The following is a 16688-nucleotide window of genomic DNA, read 5'->3' on the forward strand; positions in this document are numbered from 1 at the left end:
TCCACAAAAATGACATAGATACATATAAACATATGCTTACGGTACTACAGGATGGGTACAGTTGCAGGCACTTTTGTTACTGACTGTAATGCAGATGGAAAGATTACAGAGCCCCTTTCCTCACTGTCACTATAGCAACCCCTTTAAGCCCCACCCCTCAGATTACTGTAGAACACCCCGACTCCCCCAGCTCCTCTCCTTGGTATTATTGCAGTCATTCTCGTAGTCCCCCACTGCAGACATACTCAAGCCCCTCCCCTTACTGTCAGTGGACACATTCCATGCCCCTCCCCTTATTACTGGACACATTTCTAGCTCCTCCCTTTATTATGACTGCAAACACACTCCAAGCCCCCCCCCCCCCCAACAATTATTACTACTGCAGATATATTCCAAGCCATCTCCCTTATTATTACTGCAGATACATTCCTTCACCCCCCTAACCCCCCCCCCCCCATTATTACTGCAGGCTCGTTCCAAGCCCTTCCTCTCCTGTTACAACAACAGACCAATCACAGGACAGCGGACACAGGTTACAGCGAGCAAATATCTGCTGGCTCCATGAGAAAGGCACCTGACATTGACTGCATATAGAACCTGAGTGACGGGCTTCATGCAGCTCTGGATGCTTCGCCTTCTTAAGTAAAAAATCAGAATGCGGCAGACTGGTAATCGCTACCATGTACCGGCCGTGAATTCGCCATGCCTGCTTAACGGCGTGAAACAGGGGGTGCTGTTGAGCTCCTGCAGCCTGTGCACAAGCGTGCACATGTGTTCATGCACTGAAGCTTACACTCAGAAACGTGTAAACTCAGGCTCTTACCACACGGAGTCACGTCCCCCCACAATGTGGATGCCTTGGTGCGGGTGCCGCCATAAGAGATATGACAGAGCTGGGAATCCGCCCAGCACGGAACCTTCCGGACTCCAGCTACTGCCAGTCACAAGCAGAGGCCCCAGGTAAACTGCCTCAAGAGGCGAATTACAGCCAGCGAACAAAGACTCAGGGCCCAGCACAGTAAAACACTTCATTTCCACGTTGTTCAAAGTAACACCCATCTGTGTGCTAATTAAACATTGACCATAAATTATAAGAAATGGATTTCATGTAAAAAAGGTTTGGAATATTTAAATAAAAACACACTGTACAATCTCTCTGGCATCAGTAGTAAACCCCTAATCAGCAAACCATGCTTTAAAAAATAAATCATCCTGCCCACAATACAATATGACCCGTGTATATGTCAGCTAGCTGAATCAGCCCCTTAGCTTAAGCTAGGAAGTAATGCAGCAACATTACACACACATATCTTGTTAATCACAGCCCAGCGGACAGGAGTCCGGCCAGCCTGCCAAGCCGGCGTCACACCCCGATTCTCCGGTACACTCAGCCCCGAACGCAGCGATGGGGGAGAGTAAAGGACAGATGGGAGAAGGCAGCGGATCCAGAGGCACAGCTGTCAGTCCCTGGCGCTAACGACCGCTAAATGCACCCAGAAAGGCCTCCGAACATGCCCGCTACCTATCTCTCCCACGCCCTTTTCATGCTGTAACCCAGAGCGCAGGCATGGATCACAGAGCCCAGTTAAAATGTTAAAACTGAGTGGGGAATTCACCTGCCACGGAACTGAATTAACTAACACACACACAGGTGCAGCAGTGCTCGTTGCAAGGCCTTCCCGTGAGCCCCCTTCATTCGTATTCAGTGTCACGCACATACACAGGGGTACGCACGCTCACTAGCAATGAGATATCACTCCTACAGCAGGCAGACACACACAGACACAGAAACAGAGGCTGGCTGTGACATAAGACAACCAGCCACACGCAGACACACACAGAAATCCAAGTATGCACACACAAACCCCGTGCATTATGGGTAATGGAGCATGACGTGTGGAACAAGGGCCTTCTGACATCCTTATAAATTCCCATCAGCCACTTATCCGGCAAATACCGAGCAAGGATCACTGATTTAATGCCCACAAAACACTCAGCTCAATGGTCCAGTTTTCACTGGCTTCTGAAGGCGGCACAGAGTGACATGTTCCAGGTAATGGAGCAGGGGCGGATCGTGTCCCTCCCCCAGCCTGGAAACTGGGACACCGGAGACGACTAAAAGCCCTAAAAGGCGAGAGGACGCGGCTCTTTAAAGATGCAGGAAATGCGCCGTCCCCTCCGCACAGGCAGGCCTCCTTCTTATCCCTCTTGCCCAGCAGATGTTATCTCAGAGGTGGCGTCTTGTCTGTGTCTGGAGGGGGCGACGGTTGGCTGTCGCCTGTCAGTAATGGAGGGTGGCAGCCCGGTGTGGGACCCACTGCTCGCTGGTGTTATGCATCACTTTACAAAAAGGCCCGAGAGTGGCCCATGGTCACTATGTGGCTGGGGGGGGGTCACAGGTTTGAATCTCATTGAACCCCCATTAAAGGGATTTGATGTGATGTCGGCGTGCGAGCCCCGCAGCATAAGGCAGTCAATATGGGGAAAGCCCAGTGACACATCCAGTGATGACACACGGTGATGCTTGCCCATACACAGTGGAAAGACTGGCACATACACACACATAGTGCATACCCAGAATGCACCGAGGCAGCAGCTGGACAGATGGGAGAGGCACAGGAAACAACAGCCGATGAGCAGGGGATTTCGGATTCCAGTGGAGAGCGGGGTACGGGCTAACCTGTAGGGGGCGCTGATGAGCTGCATCATGCCCCAGCCTGGGATATTGGCATTCCCGGCTGCTTTCAGATGGTTTATATCAGGCTGCATTGCGGAGCCGGGCTGAGACACTGCCTGTGTTTCTATAAATATGCTGCTCTCTCCCAGCCCGCTGCCTAAACACACGGCTACTGCTATTTTAGCCTGATCGGAGCCCACCGAATGCAGCCCTCTGGTCTCGGGAGACGCGGGAAGCGGCCGTGAGACACAGCCCCAGGCCGGCGGCACGCGGCTCGCACCGAGCTCCCATGCCATACCTGCCCAACACGCGGTGGTGCCCCATTTTTCCACTGGCCCTAATCCTGTCCCAGACTGTGTTACGGGGGCCTGAGGTGTCTCCATCTTGCTCTCTCAGCTCTCCACTTTTGTATCATCATTTTTTGAAGCATAAAACCACGACCTTTAGCAAGGTGATCTGTTCTCCTAGACAACCTGCTCTTTATTCAGGTGCTTTACCTCTAAGTTCTATTTTTATTACTATTTAGTGTATTTTGGAAATATTTTCAGAGATGTACAGAGTCCCCGCTGACAGAAAGAGAGGTTTGGCTTTCCTCAGAAACCTACATTACACAGTACAAATTTACTAGTTAATGTCGGGGGGGTGCTGGGTGCGCGGTATCAACAAATATGAAACGAGGGAGTAGTTTTGAACTCCAGGACAGCCCAGAAAAATGGCTCTGTGGAATCTATGTACCGTGAAGGTGTTATGAAGGTGTCATGCATGGAATTCACTCACTGCGGCCTTCTTCTGTTTGTGTGTTATTAATCAGTCACCCTACCTCAGTATGAAACCCTCAGCCAGAATATACAACTCTTTATTCTCCTATTAATCATGTTTTTTTTTTTTAAATAGACCCCCTTCCATAGCTATACATCTTCCGCCCATCACTTCCGTAGCTGCTCTGTCTGATTTCAGGTACAGCCAGGTATAAGCGCGCAGCCTGCATCGGACTGCGCCGCATCGCCCCCTGCTGGCCCAATGTGCAGCTGCACTCCCACACCTCAGCCCAAAAGTAGAGAGTGAAATGTTGTGCTGTCGCAGTCAGACACCAGACCCGAAATTCCTGTAATTAACCTGGATATATCCAAGATGTTTTACCACCTATTTAATAGATACAATAAAAGGGGAGGAGCTATTTCATGAGCACCGTAGCACTTGGGGTGTCACTGTAGGCTGGTGTATCACTGAAACTCGACGGCAGACCAGGGGGGATCAGCGTGATGGATGCACTTTAATCGACGCCTCAGACCTGCAATGTCACGGCCTGCACGTCTTGCTGAAACACCTTGTTTAGCAGTCGAGAAATAAATCTCCTGCGTCGATTTCGCCGCTGCAGCCTGGACTCTGAATGCTAAACAGTGCAGATCAATCACAGTCATGCAATATTGATGCGGCGACGACACCGCAACCCAGCTCTCCGGTACGGGCTTCCGATCTCTGCAGAAACTCCCTGTGCATGCAGTAACCTCGCTGCCGTTTTATCGAAGGCACAGCTAAGGCAAACGTAGCGGGTGAAGAGGTTCCCTGAATCGACAAGATAATTGTCCTCTTTCGTCACAGTATGCTGCTCTGCATCGATTCAGACAGCCCTTCTGTGCCTGGGGGTGTGGAATACACTGGCATCCGCCCATAGGCACGGGGGTGTGATCTCATTCACAACATAACCACCCCACATAACCACCTCTGACTCATTTGCACTCTCCGAGGGTCCATTTCCCTTTGTACTGTTCCAGGCACTCATCGTGGCCACAGCCAAAGGCAGGTTGTGTCTCCAATGATGGCCAAGTGAAGCCACGCCCTCTTTTGAGACCACGCCTCCTTTGGAATGACGACAGAACACAGGCCACGCCCTTCTCCATGAGGACAGAACACAGACAACTCCTTTCTTAAAATAATGACCTGTCTCAGTTCCCTCCCTCCTTGTATTATCGATTTAATGCACACCACTTCCTCTCTGCAGTGACGCCCGATCACCACCTCTTCTGCTCTGCAGAGATGACAGACTGAAATCCCTATCATCTACCTGTAGTGCTGCCTACTCCCGCCCCCTCCGTGACATCAGACCAATAGGGTCCCGACCCAGAGCACAGCTGGCGAGCTCCTGCAGTCTCCAATCCTCCCCCACCCCGTCAGCCTACCTATCTGTGGCAAGGCGGCGCACTCCGCGGCCTTGAAATTTGATCTTCAAAAAACTTTTGAGGAATATCATTTCAGGATTTCGGTTCCCACTGGCGGCGCTGTTGGTCCGACTCAGTGGGGGATCCGTGTGGAAAGGGGGAGTCAGAATAATGTGGCAGAGCCTCTGCCTGAGCTCTGCCCTTATGCAGGACCACCTCTCACATCTGTCCTGTAAGACCCAGGCGAGTGAGAAGCAGCTCCAATCACAGCTCGTTTCCGACACCTTCAGGAGCTTCAGGATAATGTACCACCTTATAAGAAAATTTTTTATTACTGACCCAAGACCAGCGTGGTAATTGAAACGTAGGCACACCGAGCTTGCCGTAAATTTGCCGCATTTGTAAAACTGCAGACCTTCTGTAAAGGTTTATGTCCGTAACGACTTATTAAATAAAGCAACAAAGCCAACCACTTGCTAATTGGAGTTTAAGAGGTATTAAGTGAGTGTGCCACTTTAATGAGATAAATGTATTTAAAAACAGGAAGTTCAATTACTGTATGAAACATACTTCGAGCAGAGAGTAATTTATATGTCATAATATTGACATGTTAAAAATCACGCCACATCCCACAGCTTCTGACAGAAAGAGGAGCACTGATTTTTCTCACCGCCAATCAGTTCAGCCCAGTTCACCCATAGCGAATTATGCTTCATGAATATTTTAGTAATATTTTCCATGAGAAGATGACCTAATTAAAGTGACACGCTGAGTAAACTGTACTGGCATCCAAAGCTTTTGGGGTCAAAGAGGCTGGGATTGTAACCAATATAAAGTGTGGTAGTAGGGTTTACATTGCTATATAGTAATGGGAATGAATGTGAACATAAGCTGATTTTTTTTGTCTCAGACTGATTGTTGAATTTATCATGGTGAGTAATAATAGCACTACAGGAATCAATAGCACCGAGAAAAATAACACAAGAATCACTGGAATTTGATAAATGAATGTTACATGACCTCCTCAGCTGGGTGGTGAAAATAGCCTGACGTTTAAAAGTTAAACAACAGAGAGCACAAGGCAGTATTTAACCACACCTCAGATCAGTAATACAATGGGAGACAGTGTATCAGAATACAGTGACCCAGTGTTCAGGGTAAGACAGTGCATCAGAGTCCAGTGACTGGATGTCCATGGTTGAGACTGTGCATCAGAGTCCAGTGACTGGGTGTCCATGGTTGAGACTGTGCATCAGAGTCAAGTGACTGGGTGTTGAGACAGTGCACCAGAAACCAGTGACTCGTGTTCAGGGTGAGACGTGGCAGCAGAGACCAGTGACCCGGTGTTCAGGGCGACCTCGTGTTCAGGGTGAGACAGAGCACCAGAAACCAGGTGTGGGGGGCCCGTGTTGGGCTCCACAGGTGTTCTTCAGCTCACCATCAGCATCACACTTGGGTGCCCTGGGGGCTGTCGGATAACCAGAGACCCCTTTCATGACTGAGAAGAAATGACCACAGCAGAAAGCCCCAAGGCTTTGACCCCCCCCCCCCCCCATCACATCCATCAAGTTAAAGGTACAAATTCAGGGATGGTTCATCTGCCACTGGAAGACCCTGGCTGCCATTTTCACATGCTGTTACAGGGAATGTCTGTATTGAATGAGGTTTCGGGAAGAGGACGGTACCATAAAGGAATGATAATTACAAGAGAGTGTGTAGTTTGGATTAGAAGGGGCCCACAAATCTCTCAAGTGGGGATTTCAACTCTTGGTAAAATTGCAATTAAATAATTTTGTGTCTGGTACATACACATTTTTCTAAAAGACCAGTCAATGGTCAGGAAGAACGGCTTTGGAAGTTGATTAAAAATGGTAACATTTTATCATATCATTTTTATCATGCCACGCCACAGAAACAAACTTCCTTTGAATTCTATGGATCATTTGAAAAGAACTTTTCTGCTAGTTAGTGCCTTATAAACGATTTAACACAAACATAACAAATAAAGACAGCTTCAAACCATTATGGTGAAAGCCGTCTCCCCCAAGGTCACCGTACACCCGAGACCAGAAGCTGTGTACTCTGACACCACCATCAGCTACACTAAACACTGAAACGCATTCACACTTCTTCAATCGTCTCGGGTCAAACAGAACACAAATCGAACCGGAGCATAAATAATGAAACATGCAGGAGTAAAGCTTTTCGCCCTGTCACCTGTAAGTGCTGCTCTTGCAGTTGTTTCTCTTTAGTGAAGCGGGGTGGGAGGGGGGGGGGGGGTGCTGAATGATAAAGGAGAGCATTCCATACATTGCTCACAGTTTGTATGGAGTCTGACGGTTACACTGAGGAAGAACACGCCTATCAATTTTCCTTCATCAAAATTTCAGCTGGGTAAAAAAAAATTGGTTCTGCCCAGAATACATCCTCCCTCCTGTGACTGGCTCCTTAAGCTCTGCTTAACGGACCGAGATACTGCTGCGGCTATTATGCATCTATTAGAGCCATACACGTATTCTGGTCAATTGAGTTTTATTACAAGGGTGTGTACACGTAGAGAGCCCTGAAGTAACCTAATTAGTCTTTTGTTCGATTGTCCCGGTTACTGTCTTGTCGGTGTTTGAGAGAGAGAGAGAGAGAGAGAGAGAGAGAGAAATGACGCAAGACAGATTGTAGAGAATCTAATGATGGAACCACAGTACCACAATTCGTTGATCAATCCTTATTAGATATAAATAGTTTTGGTCAATTAACAACTCAAAGGCTTAATTTAGTTCAAACCACAGTTGCTCATAGGTTAGGATACAGTCCACATGCATTAAGCAGACAGTGAGAAACTACTCTCACACCGTACACAAGTAAAATAAAGCCCCTTTCAGATAAGGAAACAGGGATAAAAGCCATTGTTAATATATTTTAATATACTGTCTGAAGTGCTGGTTTTATAAATCATTAAAAGATTTTCACAAATTGCCTCATTAAAGATTAATTGATACAATCGAAATATTGCACTACCGAAAAAGGCGTTGTGGTTCAATTTAGTTTGTGAAACGAAACTGCGCTATAACAGAATATTGTCCATGAAGTCTGGCTCCCTCTAGCGGTCAAACACACTCATGTGAGCGTGTATTTTTCAGACATATCTAAAATTACTTTTAAAATGCATTTAGTTACCCAATTCGTATATATAAACCATTACCCATAAACACATTTCTCAGAGTGTACTTCCTCTCTCAAGAAAAGACTTAGATTCAGTTGATACATGCCAATAAATCACTGTTAATATAATGCATTTCTGCAAACCTTGATTGCATTTACTAACACTGATTGACTGCAGCGTTAAGAATAATTCCAAGCCAGTTACCTTACATGAAGGCATGCACAGAGCCCAGGTCCCAGGAGCAGCGACAAATGCCCCCATTTCAACGATGCTACAAATTCCCAAAACCTCCCCGAATACAATTTGCTTCCTGTAATTAGATTTGCCTTAATAAATAGATGTTAAAATTAACATATATGCCAAGCTTTAAGGTTGCCAAGTAGAACACTAACCTACATATGAAACTGCGGCACTAAAATAAACTCAATATTTAAGCGATAAATAAGTTACAGACTCCCCTAATTAGACCTTATGTCTGTTGATTATGAACATTTAGGAAAAGCAGATCTGGAGCAGCGGCTCGAAAGGCTAAAAAGAAAACTGGGAACCTTACACTGCTAAGGAATCCATACCACGGTTAATTTAAATCCAAAAATAACATGGGTAATAAGGTCAGGAACATCCACCCTAATTCCGACCGGGTCACGAGATATGAGCAGAGGTCAAGGGGGGGGTGGCATTTTCCACAGACACTATGCTGTGAGACAGCACAAGTAAGGCTGCCGATTTGGTGCTGGGGGGTGGGCAGCGAGCCGGGCAAGGTCTGGGGGGGGGCAGCCTCTTTGGGGCGGGGGTGGGGCAGCCTCTTTGGGGCGTGGGAAATCCCACAGACCCGACGTGTGTGTTGTAGGACAGGAATACGAATAAAATCAACAATGCAGGAAACCATCTGGACCACAAACGAGACATAATCACAGTCATTCAAGTCCAACATTTTATTAGTTACACAAACAATATAAGGATCAAAAGCTGACCTTAATATCTTTATAGGGACATTCTCTCACATAATCCCATCCTTTTTAGTTACAGATTTTAGACTTCAACCGAATTGACATGCAAATCTTAATCTCATCATGATTCTTTGATGACATTATGATTTTTCCATAAAAGGGACATTAAATCGCTCCTGCCATGTTAGGATGACGAAGCTTAAAATTTAGATGTCAGACAGACTGAACTGAAATCAGCCTTGGGACAGTAACACAGGGCCAGGTTTGTCTGGCATTAAATCAGTAGGTGTGATAAGGATGATTTAATGGAACACATATATTACAGAGTTCATTGATTAAATCCGTTAGTGCTTTTAAAAGTATTATTAATAATTAAAAAAATCCCCTAAACAAAAAAACTGCGATAACATAACACTGGACTGAATACTACTTGTCTGATTGCGAATGGCACTGGCAAGCTGTGTCTGGGCGCCATCTAGCGGTGCCCTTCATCAGTATTTATCCCCACAGTGTTACAATACAGAGTACCTTCCGCTACAATGTAAGACTATATAGAACTCCCACGGGGAACGCAAGCAAGCTTTAGGTGCTGAAAGCTCGAACTACAAGACCCATGTCTTTTCATTTTGTCCGATGCGTTGCTCAGTGTTGTAATAACTGGTAACTATTTAATCAAAAAATAAAAAAAACAGACAGCGTTATTTGGAGGAGCGCACGAAACACGTTTTCTGGGTTACACACGGTTAAAATTAAATTACTTGAATTAATTTAATTTAATTTACTTGAGCAAATATTTAATTCCCCCCCACTGCCACGTGGATGTTTACGAATCCTGGAAAATTCCCAAACATTATACCACAGGACTACAGAACATGAGCACTAGCTATTATTACTATTTAAAAATAACGATGAACGAGAGTTATGTCCAGTAAGGTGTGTTTGGTTTCCATTTCCCATCCAAAAAGGCTGTAACTTGTATTTGTTTTGTTGTTTTAGCAATTCAACGGCTTTCCAACATGACTGCATTGCCTAAACTGATATTATTGTACAAATAGCAGAGACGATACATCACACTTTTTAAAAATACACAATTCACCGCTCCAAAGACAGCGTTACCCTGGATAATTCAAACGTGGAATACAGTTTACATTACATAAGCGGCGTGTTGACATACAGCAGGTTCTTAGTTCAGGATTTCAGGAAAAAGGCACAGATAATGAATCATTGCACTTTAAATGTTTGTCTATCCACACATCACAGATTATAAAAACAAGGAACAAAGAATAAGCATATTCGATAAAATGGTTTAATGCATTGGCTGAATATTGTACACACAACTCTAGAACAGCTCCTATACCACATTTACACACTAACAAAAAACAGAAAGCTTACAGTCAACAATGCAACTTTGACCACAAATGTAATTGCTCAATTACTAAATCCTTTGGTGTGGATGTCTTTTCAACGAACAAAAATATTAAAATCAGCACATTACACTGAGGATGCCCTGATGTTTAACAGCGTCTCTCCCAATTCTGCCTCCTGCAGCTCAGCTCTGGCATTGCAGGTGGTCCTGAGGAAATGCCTATTGTTTGCGCATGGACACTTTAGACACATAGCCCAGTGCATGGTCGCAGTGGTCAGATAAGCCTAGCCAAACTGCATGGTCGCAGTGGTCAGATAAGCCTAGCCAAACTGCACGGTCGCAGTGGTCAGATAAGCCTAGCCAAACTGCATGGTCGCAGTGGTCAGGTAAGCATAGCCAAACTGCATGGTCGCAGTGGTCAGATAAGCCTAGCCAAACTGCATGGTCGCAGTGGTCAGGTAAGCATAGCCAAACTGCATGGTCGCAGTGGTCAGATAAGCCTAGCCAAACTGCATGGTCGCAGTGGTCAGACAAGCCTAGCCAAACTCTGTGAAGCAGAGAACACCATGTGTGCTCAGTGAGAAGAAGTTACTAGAAAGGTAGGAAATAAAATGAGATATTTTTTTGGCTTCTTAAACATGCCATCCAGTAAACAACATCCTCTTGTCCTTAATTCAACATATTCATAACTCAGGAATCCATACCGTCTCTTTAATCGCCTTAAAGCACTGAACCGAGTTGTATGGGCATATTTGGGCACAGAATAAGCTTGTACCACAGTGAGGACCAAGACCTTGCCGCAGTAACCGCCGCCTACAGCAGCGGCAGGTCATTGTCAGCCACATCACCTTCTTTTGGTCTTAGAGCTAATAATCGCTATGGAGACCATCCAGGTTGTAACGAGCCTCCAAACGTCCACATTTCTACTCACGTAACCAACTCAGACAGGCCTCCTCATCTGTCCTCCTGGGTAACCTGACATTCTGTATCAGTGTCACCACAGCACAGACCAAACTCTGACCCCATCACCACTTCTCCTGATGCAGCTAAGATCCACCCCTAACCACCTCATTATGGCAACAACCAGGTTACTTAGGGAATTAGCAGAAATCTGTAGGAAAATAAACATTATATACACAAAGCAGACAAACATGATACGACTGCTATTGTAATATTAAAGGTGCCTTCAACTCATCCTTCAAACATGCATTTACATAAAAAGTACAATGGACTCTGATGCTAAATTTAATTGGACCTAAAATTCCGGTGATTAAAACATGGTGATGGAAAGATTAATTATACAAGAAATCTTCATATAGAGTAATGAGGTTATTTCATACTTGATCACTTGGGGGAGGGAAGAAAATTAGACTTCTAAATGAAATTTAATTATTGTTATAAGACCCCATAGAATATCCACGTTAGGTTACTTTAAACAAAGGGGGGGGGGGGGGGAGGGGTTCCTTCATTATCTGTTTTACTTTCTGGAATGTTTATAAAAACTTTAGTCATTTGCAGTGATAGATACTGTACATTGGATCATTACTATCTGTACTCATGTTATCATTTAAATCAATAAAGTGAAGATTAAACAAATCCTGGACACTAAACCATAATATAGTGCAGGAGGGAGGGGGGCATAAAGGGAATATAGCGGGGGGGGGGGGGGGGTTCTTACAATTTGTAAACACTTTTATATGAACACGTATCATTCTTCATAGAGCAAAACTCAGTTTAGCTTTTAAGCTATTGCAGCAGCTTCATAAGGTAGTACTGGGGGTATTTTATATATCGTGGGAAAATGGAATGTCTGAAGGTCTGATTTCACATTCTGAAGTCTTAGAGGACAGAGGCTGCCTACAATCTGTTACAATTTTACAAGCAACTCGCAGTGCTTCTGGGCATAATGAAATGTACTACTGTGTCATAACAATGTCGGCCTTCAGGGGGCGCTGTCGAAACCGAAAATAGGGGCTGGCGGGTAAAAGGTTTTTGCGTAGCCTAGCGAGTGGGCGGCAGATGATAGGGAAGTATGCGGTGCAAACTGCATGCTAAATGGCCCACGGACAGGTAGCTGGCTAGCGGAGCTCCAGATCAGAGGTTCACTCAATGTCAAGGTGTGCAGGTAAAACTCATTAGTGATAGTGGCATACAAGAAATAAGATGTTAGAATATTAATACAGTTAGAAAGGTGTCCCAGAGGATCAGCACTTCTCACATCCAGGCAGATCCCTTGGCGGTTTGGCTATTTGTGCTTCATGGCAAGCTGTAGGAGGAAAGACAACAGGTCACTCAGAGGACATTGCATGTGTCATTCATAACACCAGGAAGTTCTTTAGAGGATGTACATGTCATTGACAGGTTAGTAGGTCATTCATAGATCTTTACCTCATTTAAGCAGGGTGCCAAAATATTACGAAAGTCAACGCAGGCACATTTATGGTTTAATTTAAAGGTGGAAAAAAACATTTCAACTAACACACTACTTGACATTGCAAATTCATTTTTGCCAACATTAATTAAAGTAGAACTACAACATTCACTCAGACAACAATATAAACGAATCCAAGATTCACAAAAATGTGTTTTGAGTATGCGAGGACACACACACACACATAGGGGGTGTAAATCCCCCTAACACAGAACTGGAATCAAGCCCTCACCACAATTCCCACTATCAACCATTAACTCTGTTCAGGGGGTAAATGGTGCCAAACAATCCTAGAAAATCCCCAAGGCTTCTACAATACTATTCTGCAACACCAGGGGGCAGCAAAACACAAAAATCCTGCACAAGCCAAGTCTATGACTGTGGATTTAGTGACACCTGCTATAAATGAGGATCGGGAATCAGCAGTACATCAGGAACCGTACATTGATCCACTCCCACTCTGAATGGCTGATAAGGTTTTTACATAGTAATTCTACTGCAAACAGTGATTAAAGTACTCACTGCAAACACACAGGTTTTAACAACTGCTTAAATAATTCACGTTACATTTAGGAAATACACTTTCTCTACTTAACTAATATTTTATTTCATCTGTATAAATCTTGTAGCTAAGTACAAGAACATTGCGTGAGAAGGAAGCTATACATCAAATTCTCACAAAAAAGTGATACATTTATCCAGCAAAGATAAAAAAATTCACATGGGCGTCACCAAAATGAAGTTATTAAAACAAGGACGTCAAACCTTAGGTGGCTCTTAGACGACAAAAGACAAAAGTGCAGTAATTGTGCTATTTATAAACACAGTAAGGCAGACTTGTACAAAAAGTAGCTTTCACTAAGGTGTTTAAAATCACTACCAGAAATTACAGTAATTAAGCATGTAGTTGAATTAGCAGTTCAATAGCTTGTATAAGATGGCAGAGTAATGAGCTGTCGGAAGGTGAAGATCCCAGCGCACCGGAACGCAATCCCTCATTTTCACCTTGTGGGGAATTTATTTGTGGCCGACAAGAGGCCAGCATATACGCAGGAGACTTAATCAAAGCACAAACACCGTGATTCATTACTCATTCATTCATGTGTTTATCAGACAAGGCCTGACACGAGAAGCTTCGGACAGCAGGACCAGCATCAGCCAGGACCTCAGAGCTGCATGACCACAGCGACACTGAGCTGGACCATGCACACTTGCCCCCTTCGCAGGGTTAAGCGACTACCCTTCTTACGGGAAAAGTGAGAAACAAATGAAGCGGATGTCATAAAGCATTTAGTGTCGCCAGAGTGCACTCAGAGAAGCAGGTAGGGATGAGAGAAACGGGCCTCAGGGCTGTCTGACAAACTGACAGGACAGTGACTGGCGCCCCCTAGAACATTTTCCCTTAGTGGGCCAAAATGAAAATCTATCGGAGGACTGCGGGCCAAATGTAATATTTTACACAAAATACAAACACTAATAGTAAAGTAAAGTAGGCTACTTTTATTTATCAAACAGTTATCTAACCTTCCTTTCTGTGTAAATAACATTAAACAAAATATGACAAATAAGTCATATATAGGCATTTAGAGCACGTCTAAACTTTTGTAATCACATGTAGTGCAAAATGTCAAAGAGTGCATGTCCAACAGCAACACAACAACAGTAGCAACAATATAAGCAAAGACTCATGGGACTTTTTGTAAATTGTTAAAATATGACTATTTATGAAGTGTGGAAATGTACATATGTGCACAGATATACTCTACATTACCCTTATAGTTGCTTGTATTTCAATTTTAGTCTTAGATATTTCAAATGTAATCAAAGCACCATGAGTGAGGACTGTATAATATACAGTCGAACCCACTTATCTCTACCTCAGCTAACTCGCCAACCCTATTAAGTCGACGTTTTTAAAGTGGAACCGCCAAATTCCCTTATTGCAATAGCATTTCTCATCGGTTATGTCGATTCTTTTATGTCGCCGAACCCTAATATCTCGAGCACGAAAGAGGGCCAAAATCGCCACTTAACATCGGTTATCTCGATCCCCGTAACTAATCGCCGGCTTTTTAAAATGTATCACAAGTGCTAAACAGCGCGTATTCAAATCGCATTCGCATGGTAATTCGCTGAACAATGCAGGTGAAACGCGATCTAGGTAAATCCCCATCAAAATCAAAGCCAAGCATATCTGCATGCGGCAATGACAACGAAGATGAAGAAGATGCGGACGAAGATTTGGAACCAATTCCCTCTGCCGGTGAGGTGATAGAAATGCTACAAAAAATTTGACAGTATGGTTCTTTTGTAGGGGATGGACTGTTTTAGACAGCATAAATAATATCGAAGCATTTGTTTTCAAGCAGACTGTTAAAGGCAAAAAGCAACTAAGCATTTTAGACTTTGTAAAGAAACCATATTAACTGCGTGTACGATACATTTCAGAGCTGTCAGAGCGAAATGACTTGTGAATGTAATTTTGACACTGCAGATTTGCTTTTTGTAACAACGAATTACACCCCGCAGGTTTTTTTGTGATTTTGTGAGCGATCTTTGTGTTTGCAGTGTTGGATAATATAATTAAAGGTTTGTATCGAGAATCGACTGTGGTTTTTATTGTATACTGGTAAATCTCCGCTTTTAGTTGGTGCACATATGCCTTTTGTTGTTAGCCGACATGTATGTGCATTTTTATAGCATGCCGATCGCGTCATCAAACAATCACGGCAACGCCAAAAACCCGTGCATGTACATTCTAATTTATTAACGCACATAAATACATTTCAAGCATATCTTAATACAGTATATTGCCGCCATATTGGTTTTCGGTTATCTCGATCATCGGTTATCTCGACGCTTTTTGGGAACCCCCTAGTCCGGCGACATAACCGGGTTCGACTGTATATTAGTTAGGCCAACGTACACTAAAAAGTAAACGCACTGATAGCTACATTGGGATTCTTGCTTTAAGAATTTTTGAAACAAATTTTAGTACAGTATAATTTAAAATTTTAGATATTCATTGGCGGGCCAATCTAAATAGTACGGCGGGCCAACTTTGGCCCGCGGGCCCCACTTTGGGCACCCCTGCCCTAGAGGCTGCAAAGTCAATAGCCCCCTGCCCCCCCCTGCAAACCCCCCAAACACACCAGGTGCAGCACCAGCCAAATCAATAATGCAGATCCTACCCAGGCTGCGTCTGCAGGGCTGAACCCCGCAGGACAAACTGACATGGTTACTTCTGCACGCACTCGACTGGTACGCAGAGGGATGAGTGACAGGGCATGCAGGACCGCAGCTACACGGTGGGTCAGAGCACATCTGCAGACCGACGCGACCACAAAGGGAACAACCGTTACCCACTTAAGCGTTTGTGGGCGAATCTGCTCTAACAGTTACACCCCTGCCTTCCTCCTACACATCGCGGGTTGAAAAGGCAGCACCCTCATCACACCTAAACCCGTAATTACCCGTCATGCCCCACCCACCTTGTGCGCTGTGTCTGCAAATTGCTGCGCGCTGTTCATGAGCTCGCCGGTCTTCTCCTCGGCCCGGTTCAGCCGATCGCTGCGCTCGTTCAGGGCCTGGCTGGCCTTTTGTACCGCACTGGTCACGCTGTCGGCGGCCGAGTGCAGGATGCTGTTACCTGGGGATGACACAAGGGCGGCGGCGGTGAGCGGCTATGGATGTTAGAGGTGGCATTTCAAACTGAGTGACTCTAGTATTGAGGGTTTCCGAACAGGAAATCATGATTTATGTATTATAATCATTTTGCACTTCAAAATGCTGAAATCACATGCTTTAAATGGTTTACACTAGCACTGAATATAGAGAAATAAATAAAAATGGAAAATAAAACAAATTGAAAAGACAAAACACATCATGACGACAACAGAGGAGCTTATATAATATGATCAAATTTAAAAAAACATGGAGAGCAGA

The 16688-nt window shown here is 44.6% G+C and overlaps 1 protein-coding gene across 4 annotated transcripts in view; it reads right to left on the reverse strand.

Annotated features, from left to right (window-relative positions):
- Positions 1-8916: 8916 nt before the first annotated feature.
- Positions 8917-16688, reverse strand: part of LOC111859963 (syntaxin-binding protein 6) — a 46293-nt gene continuing 38521 nt past the window's right edge. For all 4 annotated transcript variants that reach the window (XM_023843174.2, XM_023843175.2, XM_023843172.2 and 1 more), the window contains 2 exons: positions 16235-16392; positions 8917-12578 (listed from right to left, as the gene is read on the reverse strand). In XM_023843174.2, coding sequence (XP_023698942.1) covers positions 12558-12578; positions 16235-16392 — 179 coding nt within the window. In that variant the 3' untranslated portion in view covers positions 8917-12557. The remainder of the gene's footprint in view (positions 12579-16234; positions 16393-16688) is intronic.

Source organism: Paramormyrops kingsleyae, chromosome 19, assembly GCF_048594095.1.
Source record: "Paramormyrops kingsleyae isolate MSU_618 chromosome 19, PKINGS_0.4, whole genome shotgun sequence".
In the NCBI taxonomy this organism is placed as follows: Eukaryota; Metazoa; Chordata; class Actinopteri; order Osteoglossiformes; family Mormyridae; genus Paramormyrops; species Paramormyrops kingsleyae.